Source organism: Dissoconium aciculare (genome assembly GCF_010015565.1).
Source record: "Dissoconium aciculare CBS 342.82 unplaced genomic scaffold K489scaffold_1, whole genome shotgun sequence".
NCBI lineage: Eukaryota > Fungi > Ascomycota > Dothideomycetes > Mycosphaerellales > Dissoconiaceae > Dissoconium > Dissoconium aciculare.
This window is the reverse complement of record NW_022984951.1, coordinates 788237-813527: the sequence shown is the minus strand read 5'-3', so window position 1 is coordinate 813527 and position 25291 is coordinate 788237. Positions and strand designations below refer to the sequence as shown.

The window sequence follows — 25291 nt, the reverse complement described above, 5'->3', positions numbered from 1 at the left end:
CAAGTGTCAGGAAGCGTGCATGTGCCGTATAATATCACAGGGCATATGTCTCCGAGAGAAGACTTTCTGATAGCCTAATTCATCATCACCACCACCAGCCCTCACTAGTCATCGCTTTCACTGTTTTCACATTCCGCCCATTTGTTTCAGCAGGGCCATACTCCTTGAAATTCACATGCCACCATCTGAACAATAACTACTAACAGCACTAGTATTGCCGCCCACGACTACCGCCCGTGGGCGCACATATCACGAGATTATTCTTGACAGACACACCATCTGTTCCACCGGCGAAACTTCTCCTCAACCTTCTTCCTTTTCGCTCCCCGCTGCCTCTCCTTCTGACACCCTCTCCTCGCCCCTCAGATACTTTCCGTCCTCGACCGACCATACGGCTCTGCTATATCGTCAAGGCTACCCATCGCGATCACTTGACCCATCCCGGCTACAACCTGTACGCTCCGACATCAACACGAGGCCTGAAACTCCACAATGGCTGTTGCCTTCACCGAACGTGAGCAGAAGATCATGGCAATGGCCTGGCAGTGCTTCGAAGAGCAGCCGAAAGTGGATTTCACGAAACTGGCGGGTCTTGTGGGAATGGTACGTCGTGCCCGAATGAAACTCGATGCGACGTGTGCAGTCTGACAAAGTCAGACCAACGAAGGATCCGCGCGTAACGCTTGGGCGGCTATCCGCAAGAAGCTTGCTCAGCAAGCTGCCGACGCAGGTGACGGCAATGCCTCCAAGTCCATCGTCAACGTGACTCCTCGCAAGAAACGTGGCCCCAACAATAAGGCAGGAGAAGAGGAAGGCTCTCCTTCCAAGGTATCTTGCGACCATCATGCAGCCATCGCGCGTCTCACGCGATCAATTTCTCAGATTAAGCTAACTCGCGTCTAGAAGTCCAAGGGAAATCAGGGCCAGAAGTCAAAGGACGACACAGGCGATCGTCAAGCCAGCGTTGACTCCGCAGTTGCGGTGAAAACTGAGCAAGATTTCGAAAGCGATCATTGACTTCAACATTATTTGGAACAGAAGGAGCCCACGATTGCATGAAGACACAACTCCGCCGATTCTCCATGGCTGGCGTTACGTCACACTGTGCATCATACGCGGACTGGACACCCATCATGCTGGTCAAAATCCAGTCGAGAGAGGGTCGTCAGAATGACATGTCACATGCGTGGCAGCTATTGGAAAGAATGCTCAGAAAGAAGACTTGTATCCGAATTGGTTTCTGACTCGTTATTGTGATTTGAGTGCATATGCCAAGTGGAGTCAAGATTGCTCCCATCTATAAAAAAATTGATCACTATTGCTCTCGTTGCTCGACAGACCTTGTTCCCAGAGAACGAAATCTATCACCATCGTCCAAACCGGTGACCCGCATCGAGGTCCGCACGACATCAACTTTGCACAGCTCATCTCACTTCAAGTGATTGAAAGATTATAACCTGCATCCCGAACCATGTCTACTCAACGCGACGCAATGCCAGACCCGACTCATAACGCTCAACATCCTGCCGAGCTGACGAGTGGCGACGTCGAGTTACTCAGCAATGCTATGCACCGTGTCAAGGGAGGGCCCATCACGGCAAGTATATCCATTGGCCTGCCAAATCAAGTGAAGCAGCATTACCTGAGCTCTGACAAAGGCTGACTCTTGCACTCGCCATGTTCTTGCAGATCGACCACATTATATTCGCGGAGATGTCTGGTTTCAATAATGCCAAGAATGCCAAAGGGGTCTGGCATAGTCTGAAGACAACGCTCGAGCGTTCGAAATGCAGCGTTGGCGATGGAGATGGTGCTCCTGGTGGCAAGTGATCAATGAGTTCATCGTCTCTCAAAACACGAGAAAGCCAAATGCAATGGTTCGGCACCATTTGGAGATTATGTACTATGAACGATAGCGAGATCATTACTCAGAACAAAACATGGACAGAATAGAATTGACATAAAGACATAGTCATGGCACCGCTCATGCATACGCTGATTCCTCCATTGAGAGCTTCATGAACTCGCCCTGCAACGTTGAAGCGAACTTTTCTGACATAGGCTGGACAGACACCAGTGCCGAACGACTGTACTTGCCGCTGCATGAGGGCGACTTACATGTGACCTTGGCCAGCAAGAGAAGCCCATCTCTGACGATGCACCCCAACCCTCGAGTCGATGTAGATCGTGCATGTGTACCAAGAGTTCGCAATCCTTTTGCCCTAGCTTCGTACCAGGGTAGCAGTACTTGGCCATTGAATTCGTAGCACGAGCCATGGACACTCCGGCGCCTATGTCTATTCCCTCATACTATCTTACGAATCACCGTCCTCAACCCTAGGTTGAAGACTCCGGAATTAATTATGCAAACGAGGCAGTACTGGAGATGTGTGACCACGCCTGGCATTCTGGAGAGGTGTAGAGTTCGCTTCTGGTCCAACCCGATTGATTGGTGAAATTGCTGTTCTAAGATCTGGAACAATTTCGTTGGACACCGTGCGTGTAGTCGATACTGGGTCATTGGGGAATCCTATCACCGGTTGCCAGCGAGGGATGACTGGGCTAATCGCCGTTGAGCTTGGTGGGGGGGGGGGGGGGGGGGGGGGGGGTGGGGGGGGGGGGGGGGGGGGGGGGGGGGGGGGGGGCGGCATCCATCTATGCAGAATGTATCCTCCACTTCGGAACTCGGACACTGCTCCATTATCGATAGCTGCAGCTGAAGGTCTCCCGGTGCCATTGTGTGTTTCAGGATTGTCTTGCCCAAACCGTAGCGAAAGAGCTGGAGTGACATTCGGCACGTTGTGACGCGGGTCATGATCGTCGAGTGCATCCCACTTGGACATGGAAGTCTTCCATTGCGCTTCCGCAGTGTTCAAGACATTGAGATGGCCAACACGTCTATCGGGCTGCTCCAGCCTACGGTCCAACGTACAGGTGTTCTGCGGTTCAGTACGGGTATGGTGACAACCATCGACTGCTCTCCCCGCGGGATATGCAGTCGAAGGGAAAGCGTTTGTTGACGGAATTCTTTCGGCCATGCCCAGATGCAGGGGTTGCATCTTCGCCTCCAGCTCTGCAACACGATCTCGCATTGTGTCAAGTTCACGCGCCTGCATCTGGTATGAGTTCTTGAGCGCAGTATACGCTGTAGTCTGAGCATCGTGTTGCATGGCGGCTCGATGCTTCAATTGATGCAGGAGTTGTTCTCGGTCCTCTAATCGCGAACGTAGCTCATTCATTTGAGTGCGCCAGGCAAGGTCGTAACGGGCAATCCAGGCTGTATGTGGCTCACCATTGTCAAGTGCTGCTTGTCCATGGGCAGTGTCAGAGCCTAGAGACGACGAGCTGTCTCGCCACAGGGTTGGGAATCTTCCCGACTGCTGCTCGATGAAGCGATGCGACGTGACCCACCCGGCTCCGGAAGGTGCTACGGTTGTTCGTGAGAGGTCCGCGTTTGAAGTGGTTTCTGGACGCAGTGCCGCGAAAGGCACCGACTGTGGAAGCGCAGCACTATGTCGCTGATCCCAAGCGACGGCTCTGACATCAGGAGGATGTTCGATGACGTAGGAGGGAGGAAGAACGTTGTGTTGTGGATCGAAGATTGAAGTCTCGGAACTCGGGCTCGAGCTTCCCTGCGAGGTGGAGTCTTGCGAATCCTCATCTGTGACCGTCTCTTCGGTGCTCGATGGAGGAGTGAATCTGGAGGCCAAAGCGTCCACTTTGTATTCGACGTTTGTCATTCTCATGACCAGTCCTTGCAATCTCATGACTATGTCGTCGATGATTGGTGCGGTTTGCGTTGGGCGAGGGGCAACTCGCTCGGTCCGCGAAGAGCGTTCTCTTGATACGCTGCTTGGCTCAACAGCAGGCAATATCGCACGAGGAAGGGCTTCTGGGATTGTCGGATAATGGAGAGCACGGGCAGTTGGTGACTGGAGCGCTGCTTTTGGCTCTTGAAACAGGTTCGGCGAAAGCCAGTTGGGTGGAGCGTGGTGAGCAAATGTAGTGGTGCTAGGTGCAGTGGTTTGCTCAACAAGACTTTGGTTGAGCATGCGCATGATGTTGTATGGTTGCGGATGGGATGCACGTGTGTAGTGAGGGCGAGGCCTGAACAAAGGATAGGATTGTGTCTCAGGAGCAGCGCGGCCATTTGGCGGCGCTATCTGGTCGTTGAGTATATGGGTGGAAGAAGTTGAAGGAATCGGATTGTCATTCTGTGCCGGTGGGGCAGGCCCTGGGAGAGGGGAGTAGAAGCCGTAAGGCATCTGAGAATAGCGGAGGTGGAGGTCGGTCGGTTCAGCGAAGAAGTGGGAACTCATGTCTTGGCCCGTGGGTTTTTTGTGATGGTAGAGCTAGTATGATGGCTGTGGCTTATTCCCGTGAGGTGGACCAGTGTTCAGACAGTTGCACGAATATGATGAGAGGACACGATACGATAGCGTTCAAGGAGCATAGTGGTAGAGGTAGAGGAGAAGGAGGAAAGAAGGAGAGGAGAGGAGGGAGAGGGAGAGAGAGAAGGAGAGGAAGAGGTGGTGATGGATGTGTGTAAGAGAGACAGAGACAGCTACAATGTGGTACAGGTGGATGTGAACATGCCTCGGTCGGCAGGTAGCAAGTAAGGACAGCGCAGAGATCAAGTACCAACAAGTTCCCACGGGAGATGTGTGTGTGTATGTGTGTGTGTGTGTAGGTAGGTGTGTGTATTGCATGTGTCACTTTCGTCCCTCAGCTGGCGAGTAGGGTACGAATGATGAATAATGACCGAAGCTCTGTGTGACCTTGTAATGTACATACCTTCAGATTCCACTTCTTTTCCCACCTGGGCCATACATACATCGTTGGTGGGAGGGATCTTCCCCGGTGAATTGATGATCTGGCATGCACAAGCGATCATCGTGGTATTCGTTTTGTAGCGTGTCCACAAAGCGACCCCGGCTATTGTTGCTCTCTTCACAGTGCAGGCGAACATGGGCGATAACGGTGTGCACGGCGGCAGCGGCGGTGGTGGCGGCGGTGGCGCTGGTGGTGATCTTTCTTCACGGATGAGGCAACGATGCTGATACTTCCGAGTGCGTACACTGAACCAATGGCGATTCTGTGCATGATTGCCTGCGAGGTCGAAGCGGGTCACTTGCCCAGACGATAAATGTCATCAATGAAGGCCGAGAACACTTCGACAGATGTGAAGTTAGCACGAGGCTGCACAATGAGAGCTCTACAGCCACAGCAATACGTTCACATGGCAGTGCCTATTGGTGGATTGGTAAGTAATAATGGTTATGATGGCGGACGTAAGTCCGTGCATGTGGATGGAGAACAAGATTTGCTTATGGAAGGTCTGACTTGGCCCTGTGACGCTGCATGTCGTCGCCGTCATCCTGCACTGCGGCATTGCACGTTGTCCTACCGTGGAATGAGTTGTATGTACCTCACTCACTGATGTCCAGCGGTGGGCGAAATGTCTTGAATATGACCATCCTCGCGCCGCGGACCTATGTGGATCTTGTTGAAAGCCGAAAGCCGACTCTGTTGGGTTAGGCTAAATTCTGGGTATCAATGCAAGGAGTCAAAGGTCGGAGCGATCAACTTGAGAAAAGTTCATTGTATCTGCCTGACAATCACACAAATCGTGAAGGACGCAAAAAGTCGTCAGATCACGATTGACGATTGCCATACTCTTCCCTCACCTCACTGACGTGAGCCCTCAAGTGGCTATGTCTTCCAATAAATGCAAGCTCCATGTTCATCGCAGCCACAGCCGCAGCGTGGCACTCCACCTCCGTTTCTTCTCTTGATCGCTCTTGATGAACAGATCCTGATCAACTCTGGAATGCGCACATCGGGTCGCCGACGCCGCCGCGCCCTGGGGTCCTCCTGGGTGAGACGACCCGTAGCGTTTAGCCTACGCCGCGGCGTGTCTCAAGAAACAGTTGCTGTCGCAGCTGCCGTGCCAGCGATGATTTAATAATTCGAAAGTGGATGTGACTGCTGGCTGAGCGAGGGCCAAGCGGGACCAACTTGCTTGAATGATTGCACCGATAACGATACTCTGTTGGGTCAAAAGCTTGATAACACATGCATGTTTTCGACGTACGGTTGGCAGAAGAATTTCGCCTCTCCCGAGCTCGTTTCTGAAATGCTTGGGAGTGCAGACTGCCACGCCTTTGTTTGCTCCAACGCACCTTTCCCTGGAGGGCCACTGATTCTACCTCCTTCAAAACATATCATACTGCGTTCCTCAAGCAAAAATGCTTATGCACTAATACTGTTCAGTCATTAGACCACGGCACATTATCGCAGCATCTTCATCATCGAATAAAGTGCCGAGCGATTCGTCATTAAAGCCATCGTTAAACCGAGTACTTGGCCTTGGCGCGACTGCTACCCTGGTGAGCCGAATCAGCGTGCCCGCTGAACTCAATCTGCTCTTGTGGGGGAAGTTTCAAGATCTCTTTGAAGCGCCGGCCGATACGCTCGAGGCGCCGTTTGCCCTCCTCACGATCCGCGCCTTCGTCTTTGCGACCCTTTGGAGGCTGACCGGCGGTGCGCGTCCAAAGACCTACACGCCAGAACGCCTTACGAATGTTGATGACCACTCCCATGATCTCGCTGTCAGGCTCGTCCTCAAGCATCTCACCAATGGCAGCCAGCATGATGTTCAACCAGACCTCGTCGTTCGCCTTGCCGTTTTTGAAAGTGTAGTGCCAACGTCCACCGTGCTTGTTCTGCGGGTCCTCCCACTCTGGTCGCACGCCAGATTTGAAGAGGTGGTAGTCGGATTTCTGCGCGAGCTCGGAAGCAGGGGTGATGTTGTTCTGTGATATATGAGTCAGTGGTGGGCGCTGAGGTCAAGAGGTCATTTTTGCTTGCGACAGCTCGTGAAAGCATATGACATACGTAGATTCCCCAGAACTCTTCGACGCTGTTGAAGCTGATGACTTCCTTGAGGAGCTCGTTCCAATCCTGCTTGCCGTTTGGTGGCTTGGTGAACCACAGGGTCCAGACATGCTGCAATTGATGCTTCACGTTGAAGTTGGCTGGATCATCGAAGACCGTGACGACCTTGTCGCCATTGGTGGCGCCGTTGGTGGCATCGGTCATTGGGCCGTTGGGCGAGACTGGAATGGTGTCAAGAGGTACCGGCTCCGACGACTTTGCATCCGCCATCGTGATATATTCCTCAGCGGTGTGGGTTTGAGTGAAGTGTTTGAAGTTGGGCAGCCGAGAGTTTGAGGTCAACGGTGATGATGAGTCGACGCCAAGTGTGCGCGAATGTTGGTTGGCAAGCAAATGAGTGAAGTGTCAGTCGCGATCAGTGCGCTGTTGTGAGGTAGTTGCAACGTCCGTGGTTTCCCGCAATAATGTGAGTGGAAGTGGGTTGGTCGCGCTTTTGCACGGGCGACGCAGGTGATGTAGGTTATCGGTACACCAGCAAGGTTATTGCCGACACATCAAAGTGAGGAAATAAAAAAGTGTCATAAAAGTACTAGGTATTGCGGCGTTGTATGATCACGGGACAGCGCAGCGGGCACAGCGGGCAAATCTGGGCACCTGCATGCATAGATAGTTCTTGTCCAGGTGTGCACAAATCGAGCTGCAAGGCCAGGATCAGTCAGCAGCTTTCTATTTACGGCACAATTTTTTGTGACTGCGGGCCACAAAGCACTTCACCGCATGCCTGCGTACAGTACATCGACTATCATCCAAACCGTGCATAAGAGTAGTTGTACCCAAGCAAAATCCACAACAAATTTGCATGCACAGAACGAGCAGCCCTTAATAAGGTTGTCATGTTTTGTCTGCGCCATACTTGTGACCACATCTGCTATGATACCCGTATTCTGAGCTTACCGGGACCTTAGTGCAGTCCGCAACTGCGAGCGATGCTGTTCATGTAGCCAAAGCATCTCATCAAGCCTTCAGACAAGCAGGTTGATGTAATCCGAGAATTCCACTGGCAGCGCCGCAAGAAATGCCGTACCGTTCATAGCGCAGGGGCTGGCGCATGTATTTCTCGTCATGTCACAATCGTCACCCAACGGCGAGGGATCGTCGACGGGCGATCATGGTTCTATGGATGAAGTTTCGCCGGCTGAGCCCAGCGGACCACAGCGTCCGGGCCGCTTTTATGGCCCAGATAGGACCTGGAAAAACTACACTCAACCAATACGTGAATTAGCTGCGACATTGGTCCAAGCCGATTGTGGCGATCTCGGCAAGCACCTCTACAATGCCCATATGCTGAAGAAGCGTGGCCAGTCCCTCACCCACGATACTCGTTACCTGGCTCACGTACCTAAGAATCTTTGGGTTGATACTGTCGAAGACGAGAAGATGCCATTTCGACCGGCTCCTCGATGGACAGCCTGGCCAATGCGGCCAGACGAAGTACCACGACGCCGGGAAGTTTGGGGCGCGCCGACCTTCTGGCATGAGGATCAGTATGAAGAAGAGAAGAGCGAGCTGGCAATGTGGTATCATCGCGAACCTTGGCTCCCAAGCCGTCATCTTCTCGAAGAGCTCGAAGCTCAAATCCTTCGCCAAGCTCAACAAAATTTACAGCAAAGGAGCACAAGTAGCGGAAATGCTAAGATATCAATAAAGACTACTCAAATACGACCAGCGCAACTGTATCGTACTGGCGAACACGGCGAGGCTTCAGCAGCTTCGGACACGGTCCTCTGGCAGGATGGCTCGTCTTCCATGAGCGACGACAGTTCCACAGACGATGATTCCGACGCCGAGGGAGATGCTCTCACCAAATCGGGGAACTCTGGCCACGCAGACGGGGCTGAAGTCTTTCATCTACCTGCATCATTGCCGGAGCCATCGATCCTGCTTGACGACAGTCTCGCAGCAACCATCGCCAGGCCGTCATTGCGAGAGTGCTTGAAAAAGGTGAACTCTTTGCTGGATGCATTGCATCGAAGTCGCAAAGGTTGCCGAGAGAGCTTTGCCCGCTGCAGAGAAGAACCTTTGAACCCTGACAGCGTAGTCAATGATAGGAAAAGGAGAATTGGGGCCGATCAAAGTAACCGTTCTCCCAGACGAACAAAGACAAGTTCAGCACTGTCTGGTGCGCGTCACTCAAATCTGACGCGATCGCATCTCAAACCTCGGGAGCTGGCCTGTCGTGACTGGAGCGAAATTTTGGCTTTAGCAGCCACGACCGGTTGGGACCAATCGACAATAGCCAGAACGGCGCAACGATGTGCTAGCTTATTCAGAGAGAATATGGAGCTGCGCTGTATGCCTGAATATGGCGCGCCTCGAGCCAACGACAACTTATTCATCTTTGGGCCTAATCAACGCAAAAAGGCTACAACTCAGAATGCCACAAGTGGCGTTCCGTCTCTTATATCTAGCACTATGGTGAAGAGTACTGTACTTGAGCGGAATCATCGTAGTATATTACCGGGGCTAGCAGGCGGAGAGCCTAAGCAGCGATTAGATAGGAGCGGTCTCTTAACTCCTGTTACTCTTCGAATGCCTAACTCGCGGTTTTAACCTATTTTATATATTTACGTATATATACTGTTTTCCTCCTATATAGGAAGTCTCGCTTCGAAGCGCTAGACTCCTAATAAGTACATTACTGTTAGCTATTCTTTAATTCTTTCTAAATATATTATTACTTTATTTTTCTTAGTAAGCTTTTCCTTTATCTCCTTTAATTTAAAATTTAAAAAGGTTCTTTAAACTAAGTAAAGCTGCTTAAGTCTAATTAAGAAGTTACTATAGAGATATAAAAAATAAAATTTCTAGTTTAAAGTATTTTATAGAACTCTAGTATAGATTAAGCTGTTTTTAGTATTTTAAAAACCTAAAAGCTATATAAGTTATATATCCTACCCCTAAGTAATTCTATAGTCTAACACTATCTATAGTCTATATACAGTTTTAGCCTATCTTATTAAAACTTAATATTAAATAATAGTAAGTACTTATTAGCTCGAGTAGCTAGAGAAGTAATTTATAAGTAGGTATACTCTTTAAAAGGAGCTTTAGAGTAGGATGTTAATTTGAATTTAGTAGAGAGTATAAGACTATAGAAATACTAATTAGGGTTAAATAAGTTAGCTCTATACCTTTAAGATAGTATAATATTAAGAGATAAATATAGATTAATAAATTATTATAAGAATTTTAGGAGGCTCTTATTAATTATAAAAGAATTATATTCTAGAAGGGTAAAAAATAATTAAAGAAATAGAGCCTTTAGTATTACCTTAAAGAGTTTACTAGCTAAAGTAAAGAAATTAAAAATATAAACAAGATAATTAATAATAATCTTCTTTAATATAATTTATAGATAAGTCTAGTAGAAAGATTAAGCTTTTAGAAGATTTATAAGGAATTAACGTTTTAAATAGGCTTCGACTCTTATATATAAGTAATATAAGTACTAAGTAGTAAATAATATAACCTTTCTAGAACTTAACTTTAGAAAATTACTCTAAGAAATCTAAAGAAAACTTAACTTTAGGAAATTACTCTAAGAAATCTAAAGAACTCTAAATCGCTAAATAAGCTATCTATACCCCTAGAGATACCTCTTACTTACTATAAAGTAGCGTAGCGAGTTAAATACGAAATATAAAAATTAATATATACTAATATCTATAAGCGTTCAATTATATAAGTACTAAGTAGTTAGTAATATAATAGCCTTCTATTTAGGAAGGAAATAGGATAAATTAATAAATATATATTAAATAAGTAAAGTAAGTAACTTTTTAGATTACGAAATAAGTAAAGAGAGTATTTTAGAAAATTACTTTACAAGGCCCGAAAATTATACGATATAATTTCGATATCTCTACTCCTAAGGAAGCTTTTTTATTTACTTTAAAAGCTACTTTAAAAGACTAGAGAGATTTAAGTAAGTAGGAGGAAAAAAGTTATAGCTTACTAGGTAAATAAAGAGACAGAATAATAAACTATAATAATAATATATTCTTTTAAAGGTTTAGTCTTAACAAGCGAGACTTTCTATATATTCTAAGACTCTTACTTAGAGCGAAGATAATAATAAAATAGAAATAACTCCCCTTATATATAGGATAAAATTACTTAGACTAAAATAACTTATATTAGAAACTAGATTAAATATTAGTTTGTTAGAAGGCCTACTTCTTTAGAACTAGAAATTGAATATAAAGATATAGACTATTATATTAAGATAAGAGAGTATGTTGTATAGTTAAGACGTATTCTGTGAAAAAGGTTGATTAAATAACTAACTACTATGCACTTCGAAATAATATGTCGTATCTAACTCCGCCGGCTATAGTAACTACGACTATCTAAGGCGACTTAGACAGTCGTAATTACGGGTAAGTATAGCCGGCGGTAACGAGGAAGACGACCCTTCGTCTTCCTCGGAGGGTACCGTAATAGAGTATAAAGTAATATATAAAGAAAAGAGCTATATATCTATTTATATAGATAGATCTTTAATTTAATTTAATTCAAACTAAAAAAATTATTTTAAAATATATAATCTTTTAAGTAACTTTAAGTTCTATTAAATTTCTTAAAAGTTAATTTTTATTTATTCTCTACTAATTAGTATAAAGTACTTAATTTAAAAAAGGGAAAAAACTTAAATCTACTAATAAGAATTAACTAAACTATTAATAATAAACTTATAATATATTACTTATTTCTTTATTTATAATACTCCTATATAGTATTAAAGCTTAAGACTATTTTTATTACTAACTATATAAAGAAATTTGAAATACTTAATAATCTTATAAATTTTAGTTATTACTTATTTATACTTACGGCTTCTTTCTAAGAAACTATTCTCCTAGTTATTATTTCTTCTATTTTAATTAATAGCTCTTTAAAGGTACTACTTTAAATTCTTCTTTCTTTAAAAGTTTATATTATCTTTACTTATTAAACTATACTATCTAATAGCTAAAAGCTATGTAATTAAACCTATACTAATATCTTTATCTTCTTATACTCTTGTAAGAGTAGTTATATATAGTAGCGTACAGAGGTACTAGCTACTAAGGGTAGTAGTCGTATTAAGACTAATTACTACCCCAATACTATACGTATACGGGTCGTATAATATATAAAGCCGGCTATAGGTTACCTAACTAGAAAGTTAGGTAATCTATAGTATACGGCTCTAGATCCTAGATCCGTTCTTTACAATTACCCTCCCCTCTAGATAGACGTCCTCGTCTATAGTTGCGGGGAGTTGTACGTTACTTTAACCGTAGTACGTCTCGCCGGCGCTCTATAGGAGCTACTTCGCGCGGCTGTAGCCTATATTACGTACAGGTAGTTATTTTTTACCTAGCGAGGTAGAGGTTATTACGTTATAGCAGTTGTAGTTAGCGTAGTTACTATCGTACGCGTACGCTACAATCGGTAATCGTAGGGCTTGTACGGCTAGTATAATATACCTGAAACTTATAGGGGCCCGAGGGCTCGGTACGTAGAAGTTTGCCGCAAGGTACGCTTAGTTTAGTTTGCCGGGGCGATAATACTCTACTTACGGCGCGCTATTATAGCGTCTTTAGTCCGTTTAGAGGCGTCGGGCCGTACTTACGGCTAGCTCTAAGATCCTTATTTTTTATTATTACTTGTTAGTATTATTACTATTGTAGAGGCTAGTCGTATAGTAATAATAGCTATTGTTAGGGTACGCGCGCGCTACGTAGGTCGTACGTATATATATATAGGTAGTGTCGTCGCCGGTAAGCTTGTTTCTTATTCTTTTCTTTTCCTTATCTTTTAATTTAAATAACTTTGCTTACGAAGCTGTCCGTACGCTTACTATTAACGATACGTAGTATATACATACACGTACCGCCTACGTATCGTAACTAATATATCTTAGTCCCGCCTAGCTGTTCGCGCCCGTACTCGTTCTTAGGCTGCCCCGGCGCCTACTATATACGGTACGCCTATAGTATCCGGTAGAGAGATTAGTAAGAACGATTAGCGTTCTATAGAAGAGTTAACTAATATAGGCTATACGTATACGGCGCGTACGTAGTTCTAGGTCGACTAGCTAGCGGCGTACCTAAGTACCGTAGCCCTAGATAAGAATACTTATAAATATCGCTACTATGTACTAGCTTACCTTCGCGACGACGGCTTAACGCTAGAGGAGCGTACGCGCTAGTAAGGCGCTCTCAAGATTAGTAATAACGCCTAGGCTTATACTAATACTTATAATAAGTATTATATCTACCTTAGTAATACCTATAAGGGTTCCCCTTACGGTACGCCTATTAATAGTAGCTAACTCGTTATAGGTACTAAGTATAACCGTAAGGTTAACCCTCCTAAGAGCTACTAGCGCTATACTAAGGGCCGTAAGAAGTATCTATTACTTATATCCTAAGTCGTTCCTTAGTTTAACCGTACTATCGAAGTATATAAAGCGTATACGGAGAGCCTTCTAGAATTAAATAAGGATAGTACTCGTACTAGCGATAGCGATACTAGTTTGCGTAACGTATTCGGTACGCGTAATAACCGCCTGCGCTAAGACCTTACCGAGTACTAGCTCGCTACCGACAAGGTTATAGGCGACGTTACGTCGTCGGCGCGTAAGCGTCGCGCGTCCGTTACGTTTAGTAGTAGCGGTCTAGGCGACGTTACGTCCCTCGATATCTAGCGTATTCGCGCCTATCTAGAGAGCTTAACCTAGCTTACGGCTACGGTAAGTATACTATCCCTATACTTCTCGTATATAGTACGTATTCGTAATACTTACTAATCGTCTATAGCGTTTCGTATCTTTAAGTATTAACTAAGACGAATACCGTAATACTATTAATCCGCCTACGCTCCTTAAGAGTATCGACGACCGTTATACGGCGGTAGGTATAGACCTTAGTATATCTCGGTTCCTAGGTAAGGATAAAGGTACTCCTTCCCTAATCGGTCCTAGTAAGGACGATAGGGAGGGCGAGTAAGCTTCTACTACGCTAAGCCTACGGGCCGTAATTCCTTAGTATTTCTTTTCGTATATTTGTATAATAAATAAGAATTATTCTGTATGTTTTATACGTTACGCCTACGCTTCGCTTATTCCTAGTAGGTATTAATTAGGTCTTATAAGTACTCTAGGTAGCCTTCGGGCTCCTAACTATTATAGTTATCTAGCTAGCCCTACTATTTTACGAGGTATTACCTCTAACCCTTCCTCTTCCTAGAGCTAGTTACTTTCTCGACCTCCTATTTATTATTACCGTCTACTTCGAGTACGATAGGTATACGTTCCGCCGGTTGTACGGCGTCGCGCTTATACTATAGTTCTAGTAGAGATACGTAGAATACGTTATAGATTCTCGAATATTTAGTAGGTATCGCTAGGCGGTACGCCTACGTACCTATAGTATCGAGGATACGGAATAGACCCTTAAACTTAGGCGACATTTTCCTCGACGGGAGCCGTAGCTTTAGGTTCTTCGTAGAGAGTAGTACTTAGTCCCCGACTTTGTATAATTTCGGGGTATAGGCCTTATTATAGTATTTAGCCTACGATTATTATACGGCTAGCTAGCGGTCCGTAGCCGCTACGCGTTCGTCGTATATACGTTATATACGTACTTATACGTCCGGTACCTCTTCCCCGGGCTACTCGCCTCGAGCGGCCGGTTTATATAGGTTTAGGTAATATCCTATTAGTACGTAGTAGGGGCTTATACGTATCGTCTACGATACGCTATTATTACTCGCGAACTCCGCGATATATAGCTACGTTACCTACTTGTCTTGTTTTTCGGAGTAGAAATACCTTAAGTACTATTCTAGGACTTAGTTCTATCGTTCTGTTTGGCCGTCTATTTACGGGTAGAAAGCTGTACTTAGCTTACGGGTTATACGCGCTACGTAATAGAAGTTCGACTAATATTGTCCTATAAAGACGGATCCTCTATCCGATACTATACCTTCGGGCACGCCGAACCTACGTACTACGTACTATACGAACATATCTGCTAGCGTTTCGGCCGTACAGGTTTTGTTATAAGGTATATATAGGGCAACTTTTGTAAAACGGTTAATAATTACTAGGATCGTATCGTAAACGCTTACGTTTAGTATACTAGGCGGTAGGTCCGTAATAAAGTCTATCGTTAGTTCTTAGAACGGGCCCTTCGGGATAAGAAAGGGTTTTATTTGCCCGTATAGTACGTACCGCCTACTTTTTACACGCTAATAGGTGTCGTAGGATTTAACGTATTCCTTAACGTTTTTACTAATTGTTAGCTACTAGTATTTCCGACCTAGTAGTTTATACGTCTTCGTATATCCGAAATAACCGGTATATTCGTTATCGTAATATATACGGAGTACCTACGCTCGTAGTATAGCGTTATTAGGGACGTATAAGGCTTAGTCTCTATACTAGAGGCTATTTCGCTTATCGAGCTTCTATCCTTTATAGGGCTCCTTTAATACGTCCTCTTCGGCCTATAGCCTACGGATCGTATTAGTTACGGGGGCAGAGACCTCGCTATACGGCTACTCGTCTACCGTAATAGCCGTAGCCGCTACCCTAAGTATCGAGCTTGCCCCTACCCTCGCGAATAGGTATAAATCGGGGGCGTCGCCGCTCGTTATTTTACCGTCGTTAGTCCGCTATCGGTACGCTTCCTTATTACTAGCGACGTAGACTTTATAGATAGCTACCTAGCTTTCCCCCCGTACTATAAGGCTAGCTTGCTCTATATACTTAGTAGTAGGTAGGACGACGTGTACTCCGTCTCTATATAGTCGGGCCTCCTACTAGGCGTATCCGTAGGGTTAGTTTTACCGCTACGGTACTCGACCTCGAAATCGAACTACGTAAGGAAGGTAGCCTAGCGGGCCTACCTTCCGTTAAGCTCCTTTACCTTTATAAAACCCTTTAGGTTATTATAGTCGGTAAGTACTTAGATTATATACGTAGCGCCTTCGAAGTAGTATTTCTAATACTTAAAAGCTTCGATAATAGCTAGTAGTTCCTAGTTATAGGTCTCGTAGCGTGTCTCTATATCGATAAACTTCCTTAACTAGAAAGCTATAGGGTACTATATTACGGGTCAACTGCTAAAGGCGGTTTACTCGAGGTGGCTTCTTGAGAATAAGTAGTGCAATAGGGAAATGAGAAGGGGCTTTGTATTCCAATGGGTAAGTTGGTAACATGAGTTCAATACGAACAGACATAAGGTCCATTCGTCCTACCTATATATGTAAGTTAGGTACAAAGGAAATGTGTGGATCAGTGACTTGGAGTCGCTAGCGACTCCAGTGCTCTGATCTGGAGCGGTGCTCTGGCTCTGGCGTCTGCTCTAAAGTCCTGCTCCTGGATCAGCGCTCTGGCTCAGGCAGCTGCTCCAAAGCTCTGCTCCTTAGGGTTCTCCTAACCCTTGCTTGCATCGTAGTTCTGTGGGGTGTGTGACCCTGAGGTTGGCGACACGTGACTTGGATCAGTGCTCTTGCGTGGCTGTCTGCTCCGGTCCGCTCCAGGATCGTAACATACTATTACCCGTCTTCGCCCTCTACGTCTAGTAGCTAAGATACTACCGCGCCGTATACGGAGCCGGAGGCGTCGGTTTCTAGCCGTAGCCTCCGGGACGGGTCGAAGTATATTAGGATTAGTACCTTAGTAAAGGCGTCGTAGATAGTACGGAACGTATACGCTTCCTCTACGCCCTATTCTAAGGGTCCCGACTTCTTTCCGTTCGTAGATCCTTTTAGTAGCTCTATAAGGGGTCTTATAATTTTAGAGTAGCTTTAGATAAACCTCCTATAGAAGTTAGCGAAGCCTAAGAACTACTAAACGTACTTAAAGGTCTTCGGTTCTAGCTAGTTACGGATAGTCTCTACCCTACGGGGATCTATCGATACGCTTACGGAGCTTACGACAAAGCCGAGGAATTCAACTTAGTCCGTAAAAAAGGTGTACTTTTTCCGGCTTACGAAGAGCGTATACTTTCTAAGGCGCTCTATAACGGTCCGTAGGTGTTTTGTATACTCCTCGCGGTTATTACTATATATAAGGATATTATCTAAGTATACTACGTAAAACTCGTCTAGTAGCCCGGCTAAGGCCTTGTTTATATAGGCCTAGAAGGTCGCGGGCGTATTAGTTAGGCCGAAGGGTATAACTAAGTATTCGAAGTAGCCGTACCGCGTACGGAACGTAGTCTTCTATTCGTCGCCTCGTTTAATAGGAATATAATAGTAAGTATCCTTTAGGTCGAGGGTAGAGAATACCTTCGTACTACTAAGTTAATCGAGGGTCTTACTAATAAGGGGTAACGGGTAACGATTTTTAACCGTTATATTATTTAGACCCCTATAATCTACGTATAATCGTAGGGTACTATCCTTCTTTAGTATAAAAGGATAGGCGTACCCGCTACGCTTTCGCTCCGCCTAATCTACTAATTCCGTAGGGCGGACTCGAGATATTCTCGAAGGGCTCTTAGCTCTATTATCGATAGATTACGGAGGGGCTAGAAGGGAGGCTCAGCTCCGTCTCTCAGCTCTATCGCGTACGCTACGCCGGTAATACGCTCCTATATTACTAGCGGGTCGGACTTAAACACGTCCTCGTACCCGTATAGTTCTTCTAGTAGACTTAGCCCGTCTTAGGCCTCTAGTCTAGCTCTACTAGGGCGGCTCTCGGCGGCAACCTAGGAGACTCGTAGGCTATTAGCCGGCGGGTCGTCCGCGCTATACTATCCTTCGGGTCCTCCTAACCCGGCTTAACTACGAGAGCTTAATACTCTATCGTAAGAAGCTTTAGGCGGGGAATACCCGGCTCTATTACGGACTTCTAGTCTTACGTAAGAGACTCTCCGGCGCTACGTATACGAGTCGCCGTTATTAGATCCGGGTACGCTAACTACGTAGATCTAGACCTTACCGAGGACTATCTAGTCCTCGGGGATACCCCGGAGTTCCTTCGCGGTTATTATTCGGAAATTATTTAGTCCGTACCCGTAGCGCTAGCGGTCGTCTATAGAGTCTACGATAATACCTTACTCCGCGCGCTAGGGTCGGTTAAGGATTAGCTCCGGCGGTAGTATTGCGACCGCGTAGAAAACGCTAGTCGTATTACGTATAACGCTTAGGGAGTCTTTTAGGTAGAGCGTTACGCGGTAAGCTCCGAAATAGTAGACCCTTTATCTATTAAAACTAACCGTATCCGGTACGGGTGCGTTTCGTATACTATCTAGTCGATATTTTAATACGGTCGACTAGGCGATAAGGTTAACCTCTACTACGTTGTTAAGGATTATTAAGACTAGTTCTATATACGTATACGATTGTATTGCGCCCTACCGGATAGGCGTACGGTTATACTCGACTTTTCCTAGGCCGGGTTACGAGTTTGTTTCCGGCGTAGGACTTTTCCCGAGGGGTTTCGGGGCTTCGACTAAGACGGTACGGCCGTATTAAGCGCGCGTACCGCGTACGGGTCCCGCTTACTAGGCTTAGGGTAGTCTTTAGCCTAATAGCCTCTCCCGTAGTAGTTAAAATACTCTATACGGCTGTCTTACGAAGAGGCCGGGGCAGGCCGTATTATCGTCGTACTAGTACGTTACTTACGAACCTCTTACGAGCCGTATTCGCGCCTCGGCCTCCTCGTAGAGTTGTAATTAGGGCCTCCCGTTTGTTACTTAGAGCGGTACTCTATATAGCGCTAGCTACGGTCTTTCCCGACCTACTCGAAGCGGGTAGCGAGGGCGATAAGGTCCGTACGCGTACCGTATATAGGGCCTCGGAGTATTATATCCTCGCGGATACTAGGCCGTAGTTTTACTAGTAGGTAGCGGGCGCTTTGTTCGTCGCTATAGTTAGTACCGAACTAGTCCTCTAGGGTTACTAGGTACGCCGTAAAAGACGTAACTATCTAGTCTCTCTTCTACGCCGCTAGCTCGTATTCTACGCCTAGGGTAAACCCTCGGTTATACGGGTCTAATACGTACGCGTAGATAAAGTCTTCGAAGTTATCGAAGTTATATTCTAGGTCCTTATAGAATTTCTTAGCCTCCTCGTTAGCCTAGCGCTCCTACGGTTCGCCTGCGAGGAACGTACTAGCCGATAGGACCTTCTAGCGCTCGGTAGGATACCGGCGCGGGTCTAGCTCGTAGATCGTTCTCTAAGCGTTTAGGTATATAGTAGCCTCTTTAAGGTCCTTACCCTTAAACGGGTATAGATTTTAGTATAGCGGTACCTTACTATTTAGGTACGAGCCGCCGGTACGGCGGCTACTAGCGTTATTAATAGATATCTCGTCTTCCCTACGGACGTCCTCGGGGACGAGGACGCCGCTTAGTAGGCTCTATATCTCCTCGTCTAGTAGTAGTAGGTTACTAGCCGTAGGACGTACGCCTACGGAACGCCGGAGCTCCCTTATTTCTATATCTAGGCGCGCTAGCTCTTCCCGCTATTCCTATTCTACTAGAAGGCGGGCGAGAGTCGCCTACCGTTCTACTATTTTACGTACTAATAGCGTAGTACTATCTTTACGATAGAGTTCCGCCGTCGCGGAGTTTTACTCTTCTACCGAGTTAAGGGACCGCCCTTCTTCCTCTATCCCTTCCCGCTTATCGTACCTAGATAGTACGGAAGAGGCGGGAGTATCGCGTAATAATAGGTCTTAGGTAAGGACGGTATAGTCCTCTTACGGATCGCGTACGCAACTATAGAGTTCTCGAGGATTCGATATTTTATACTTATAGGCCGCTATAGTATCGGAGTAATTAGAATTGTAAGAGTAGTTATATATAGTAGCGTATAGAGGTACTAGCTACTAAGGGTAGTAGTCGTATTAAGACTAATTGCTACCCCGATACTATACGTATACAGGTCGTATAATATATAAAGCCGGCTATAGGTTACCTAACTAGAAAGTTAGGTAATCTATAGTATACGGCTCTAGATCCTAGATCCGTTCCTTATAACTCTTTACTAAAGTAAACCTAATAGTATACTCTAAAGTTTCTTTTCTAGGACATATACTTACCTCTAATTTTACTATTTAAAATACTAGAATATTATAGTTATATACTATTAAGTTGAATTTCTACTAGAGTAGTAATAATACTTATAAGTATAAGAAAAGATTTTATTAATTTAATATATTTTTAGAAGCTAACTATAATATACTCTACGATACTAGCTAGTCTTTTATATATATTAGAAAATAGAAAGAAATACTCTTAAAAGTAGTAGGAATATTAAAGTAGTAACTCTAAGTATATATTATCTAATTAGAGTATAAAGAGCTTTATTAGAATTACTAAATAGTAAGTCTTTAAAGTACTAAAAATAAAAGATAGATAATTAATAAAGTAGTTATAGAACGCTTTAGTAATATAGTATTAAAAACTGTTATATATTATATATTTTAACTAAATCTTAGAGAGATTTCTACGAAATAGTTTTCTAAAAGTTAGATCTATAGAATAGAGACTTAAGTATAAATAATTAATAATAAGAATTATATTAGAGACTAATAAAAAATTTAATAGCTTTTAATTTTCTTTTATATTAGTAAGGATATACTAAAATTAAGAATTCATAATATATAAAGAAGTATAATATATATAATAAATATATAAAATAATACCTAGGTTCTTTATAATAACGCTATTAAGGTATATAACTTAAAGAGAGAGAAATATTTAAATATTTAAATAACTACTTTTAAAATTATTAAATTATATAACTTATAGAAGGTAAATTATAATTATTCTATATAAATATGTACTTCTAATATTAAGTAGATATATTCTTTAATATATATATATAGAACTATATATAAAATAGCCCCTAAAAGACTTATAGAACTAATCTATTATTAATAGATACTTATTAATTAATATATAGATATAGAAAGACCTATCTAAAGACTATAAAGAATTACACTTATTTAATATATAACTTAAAGAATAGCTTTATTATACCTAACCTTAAATACTTTAAATTAAATAAAGTTCTAACTTTTATTATAGCCTAATTATAAGTAAGAGCTACCTTTTCCTAAATATATTAATTAAATAATCCTAGTATTTAATAAATTATATAGGTTAGAGATTACTTTTATCTAATTAAATTACCTATTAATTAGAGAGACTTTTATAATATATAAACAAGTTTATTATATAGTTATAAAATTAGATAAAGAAGTTCTAAAGGGTATATTATATAGTTAAGACTTATTCTATAAAAAGGTTAATTTATCGACTAAAGTACGATACTTTAGCTTAATATATAAGGATCTAGCTCCGCTAGCTATAGTAACTACGACTATCTAAGTTGTCTTAGATAGATATAGTTATATATAAGTATAGCTAGTAGTTACGAGGTCGACCCTTTATCCTTAGAGAGTATAGTACTATAATAGAATACCTCTTAGAATATTCTAAATAATACTATTTACTATATTAGTAAGTTATTATTATAAATATAATTTAAAAAATTAAAGTATTTTAAAAATAAATTGATATAATTTATATTCTTTCTATAACTCTAATAATAATAATAAATAATTAAGTAGAAGAAGTTTATATTATTATTAGATAAGGATTAATATTATAGAAAGTTATAAAAAAGATATTATTAAAGTACTTTAGACTCTTTTAGAACTTAAGATCCATTTTAAGTCTATATTTGTTAGTAGAATAGTATATATAAGTTATAAGTATTTTTAGTAAAATCTTTTTATTACTATACTTAAGCTCTAGCTTTACTCTCTATATCTTCGGTCTACTCTATAGTATAGTCTAACTTAAAATATAAAAAAAGGACAACTAAAACCCTTAAATTAAATATAAGACTTTTTTACTAAATACGAATAAGATACTATAAAATACCTATTTCTATAATCTTTAGAATTTACTTAATCTAAATAGAATAGCTAGTACTAACCTAGTTACAACTTCTATAAATTAAGGTAGACTCTTAAAGCTAAGTTTAATAAGGTAAATTATTATATAAGAGGTAAAATCCTATAGAATAACCTTTATAAAATAACTTAAAAAGGTAATATATAAGTCTTAGAATAGGTATAAGTAGAATATTAAATATATCTGAGATAAAAAAGTATAAGCCTTATAAAAAGTATAAATACTTTAATAAAAGATATATAAAGTATACCCTATTTTGTTTCTTCAAATATATATAAATACTATTAGAAGTAAATAAATAGTTTTTATATAGTTATTATAGAGTTTTCTACTTATTATACTATATAATAAAGGAATATAGAGAAACTTATAATAGGAAGAAGTTTAGAGTAAAAGAATAAGGAATATAGCTATCTAGAGCGAATTTACTAATTCTACTAGAAAAAAACTTATATAAATATATAATTAATTAGAGATCTATTATAGAAACAAAAAGTAATAAAATTCTATAAATACTTAAAGTTCAAAAGACTTTGAAAAAATACTAGTCTAATAAGTACTTTTATTTATTGTAGAGAGCTAAAATAAAGTACGTAGTACTATAAGTAATCTAGTTTATCATCTCTAAAATTATTTTATTATACCTCGAAAGTTCTATAAGTATAGATTAGGTCTAATTAAAAATTAGATTTAATATAATAATATTTTTAAAAGGTTCCTAAATTTTTATAAATTATCTTATTTATTTCTTATTATATAGTTAAGACGTATTCTGTAAAAAGGTTAATTAAATAACTAACTACTATGTTCTTCGAAGTAACCTATTAGAGTCTAACTCCGCCGGCTATAGTAGCTACGACTATCTAAGGCGACTTGGACAGTCGTAGTTACGGGTAAGTATAGCCGGCGGTAACGAGGTCGACGACCCTTTGTCCTCCTCGGAGGGTACCGTAACATTTCTAGAAGAAAGGATTTAAAGACTCGAAGTTATCTTTATAAGAAGGAAAGAAGAGAAAAGAGAATATATAAATTTAGAACTATCTATTTATTTAAAACTCTAGCTTATTATTAAAGAGAGGAGAAAGCAAAGTATAAAAGATTTATAGAATAGTATAATCTAATACTTTAGTACCTAGCTACTAAAATAGTAGAATATAGAATAATATTAAATAAAAAGTAAGAATTATTAGTAGTGCTATAGTAACCTCTAGCTAAGGATAAAGAGCTAGCCTTATTATTACTAGCTCTACTTACTTATAACTATAAGTATCTATATTCTTAATAACCCTACTTAATTAAACTTAGGCTATAAGAAATATTTATAAGTAAAGTAATATAAATTATACTATTATAGAAGCTTTTATATTAAAAAAAGGTTATATAGAATTTTATCTATATCTTCATTTATAAGATATAGAGTTCTAAGAATACTATCTAAATAAGACTATTCCTAGAGTAGATAGAAACTCTTTTCTTGTATCTATATTGATTACTATAACTAGAATAATTATCTATAATAGTAAGAAAAGGAATAGTACTGGGATATTTAATTTTATTAAGATATATCTAATAAAGAACTAAAATTAGTATATAAAGAAGTGTTAAGTAGATAGTATAGTATAGTATAATATTATAGGATATATATAGTAACGGAAATATTAAATATATTAACTAACTTAGAAGTAATTTACTATAGTAGGCTTAAAGCTACTAAATAAAATTTAGATTATATAGCTATTTAATATTCTTAAACTAGTTTTATTATCTATAAGCCTTTAAAAGAGTATATAAAGACTTTTATCTATTGTTATATTCGTATAAAGGCTTCTTATCTAGATATATACATACTTAGTCTATATATATATACCTTTATTTTATAAAACTAGTAGGGTTACTTAAGATAGTTCTAAACTAGTTAGATAGAGGAAAAGAAGGAACTTAAGAGTATACTATATATATAGATTAATATTCAGACTCTATACCCTAATAAAGACTAGATACTAGGTCTCTAGGCCTAGAGTTAGGCAAACTTATCTATACAAATAGAAGCTAGATATATAGATTATTATAAAAATAAGAGTAACTAAGGTTTACTTCCCTATAGAGAAGGCTTTTCTAATTTAGGAAGCGAAACTAAATCATACTCTATATTATACGAAAGAATTCTAGTAGGATAATAATATAATTTATAAAGCGTCTCCTTATCTTCCTATCTAATTTATTATATAATATACTTTTTGGTTTTTCTCTTAGGATAGAGTATAAACTATTAGAAGAAAAATAAGTCTAAGGGCTTAGAAGCCAGTGTAAGATACCTCGAGGCTTAGAGATAGTAAGTAGAAATAGAAGTAGCTAGACGAAGTATTTTAGGTAAGAAAGAACGAAGCTTAATACAATTCAGCTTTATTAAACAAAGCGCGTAAAAGTTTCTTCAGACAGTTTTAGAACCTAGTTTCTCTATAGGCTTTAATAGGAGATATCCTAGTATAAGTATATAAATTATAATAGGTCTTATTTTACTTATATAGTAAGGAGTACGGCCTATCTATAAACTTCTTTCTTATAAGAAACGAGATAGCTACTAGATCCCTTCTCTTTTTAAGAATAGAATAGAAGTATATTTTAGTCTTATTAGGTTAAGTTTTTATATTTTTATTATTATAAAAGACTAAGAATTAAATGAGATTTCCTAACTAATATTAGGAATAAATATAGTAGAACTTAGTAGTATCTTTATCTAAGTAAGAGAAACTTAAAGTAATATATATATTTATATATATAGAAGAGATATTAGATAGTAATATTCTAAGTATTAAATATTAGATAGTATTAGTTAATAAGATATTAAGTATAAAGTATTAAATAATAATAGTACTAAGTCTTTAGTAATTCAAGTAAGATTCTGCTAAAGTAGAAGTTTTAAGTACTAGTACTAATATTCTAAATTTAATCTTCTATTTAGGTACCTTAACTAATACGAAGCCTTATTCTATCCTAAAGTATTTACTCTTCTACGTAAGTTATTCTAATTATTTACCTATTTCTTTTTAAAATAGTAAAGTAATAATTATCTCCCTAACGCCAAGCACCAGGGCGTGGCCACCCCCAGGGCGTGGCCACCAATTTCCGTATTAACCACAACAACAACTTCAACGCGTGATGGCTCCATCAAAACGCGTCCAAATGAGCTCAAACGAAGGGAGTATACTCCTTGCAATATCAGCTCTCAAATCAGATGCTATTGACTCCGTGTCAGCCGCTGCAAAAATGTACAATATCCCAAGATCAACACTACGTCGCAGATTGCAAGGAATGCCTAGTAGAGAGGACTACATGCCACAGAATAGCAGTCTTACTCTGATCGAGGAGGGCGTCCTTCTTAAGGACATATTGAAGCAGGATTC

The 25291-nt window shown here is 41.2% G+C and overlaps 5 protein-coding genes across 5 annotated transcripts; 2 read left to right on the top strand and 3 right to left on the bottom strand.

The window, feature by feature from the left end:
* Nucleotides 1-492: 492 nt before the first annotated feature.
* K489DRAFT_366340 (uncharacterized protein) lies at nt 493-1017 on the top strand (the record flags this gene model as incomplete). The annotated part of the gene is made up of 3 exons (XM_033602761.1): nt 493-603; nt 658-828; nt 904-1017. 3 exons carry the CDS (start codon nt 493-495, stop codon nt 1015-1017), a joined length of 396 nt encoding a protein of 131 aa, XP_033464188.1.
* Nucleotides 1018-2357: 1340 nt separating this feature from the next.
* Nucleotides 2358-4319, bottom strand: K489DRAFT_366339 (uncharacterized protein; the record flags this gene model as incomplete). Its single annotated transcript, XM_033602760.1, has 2 exons — nt 2358-2530; nt 2678-4319. 2 exons carry the CDS (start codon nt 4317-4319, stop codon nt 2358-2360), a joined length of 1815 nt encoding a protein of 604 aa, XP_033464187.1.
* Nucleotides 4320-4476: 157 nt separating this feature from the next.
* Nucleotides 4477-5092, bottom strand: K489DRAFT_7984 (uncharacterized protein). The gene has a single exon (XM_033608933.1). The coding sequence runs from the start codon at nt 4967-4969 to the stop codon at nt 4634-4636; it is 336 nt and encodes a 111-aa protein (XP_033464186.1). The 5' UTR covers nt 4970-5092; the 3' UTR covers nt 4477-4633.
* A 1258-nt stretch (nt 5093-6350) lies between these two features.
* K489DRAFT_309984 (eukaryotic translation initiation factor 4E) lies at nt 6351-7167 on the bottom strand (the record flags this gene model as incomplete). The annotated part of the gene is made up of 2 exons (XM_033600667.1): nt 6351-6815; nt 6898-7167. The coding sequence occupies 2 exons, from the start codon at nt 7165-7167 to the stop codon at nt 6351-6353; spliced, it is 735 nt and encodes a 244-aa protein (XP_033464185.1).
* A 519-nt stretch (nt 7168-7686) lies between these two features.
* On the top strand, nt 7687-9546 carry K489DRAFT_375236 (uncharacterized protein). Its single transcript, XM_033603641.1, has one exon. The coding sequence runs from the start codon at nt 8020-8022 to the stop codon at nt 9505-9507; it is 1488 nt and encodes a 495-aa protein (XP_033464184.1). The 5' UTR covers nt 7687-8019; the 3' UTR covers nt 9508-9546.
* The last annotated feature ends 15745 nt before the right edge of the window (nt 9547-25291 follow it).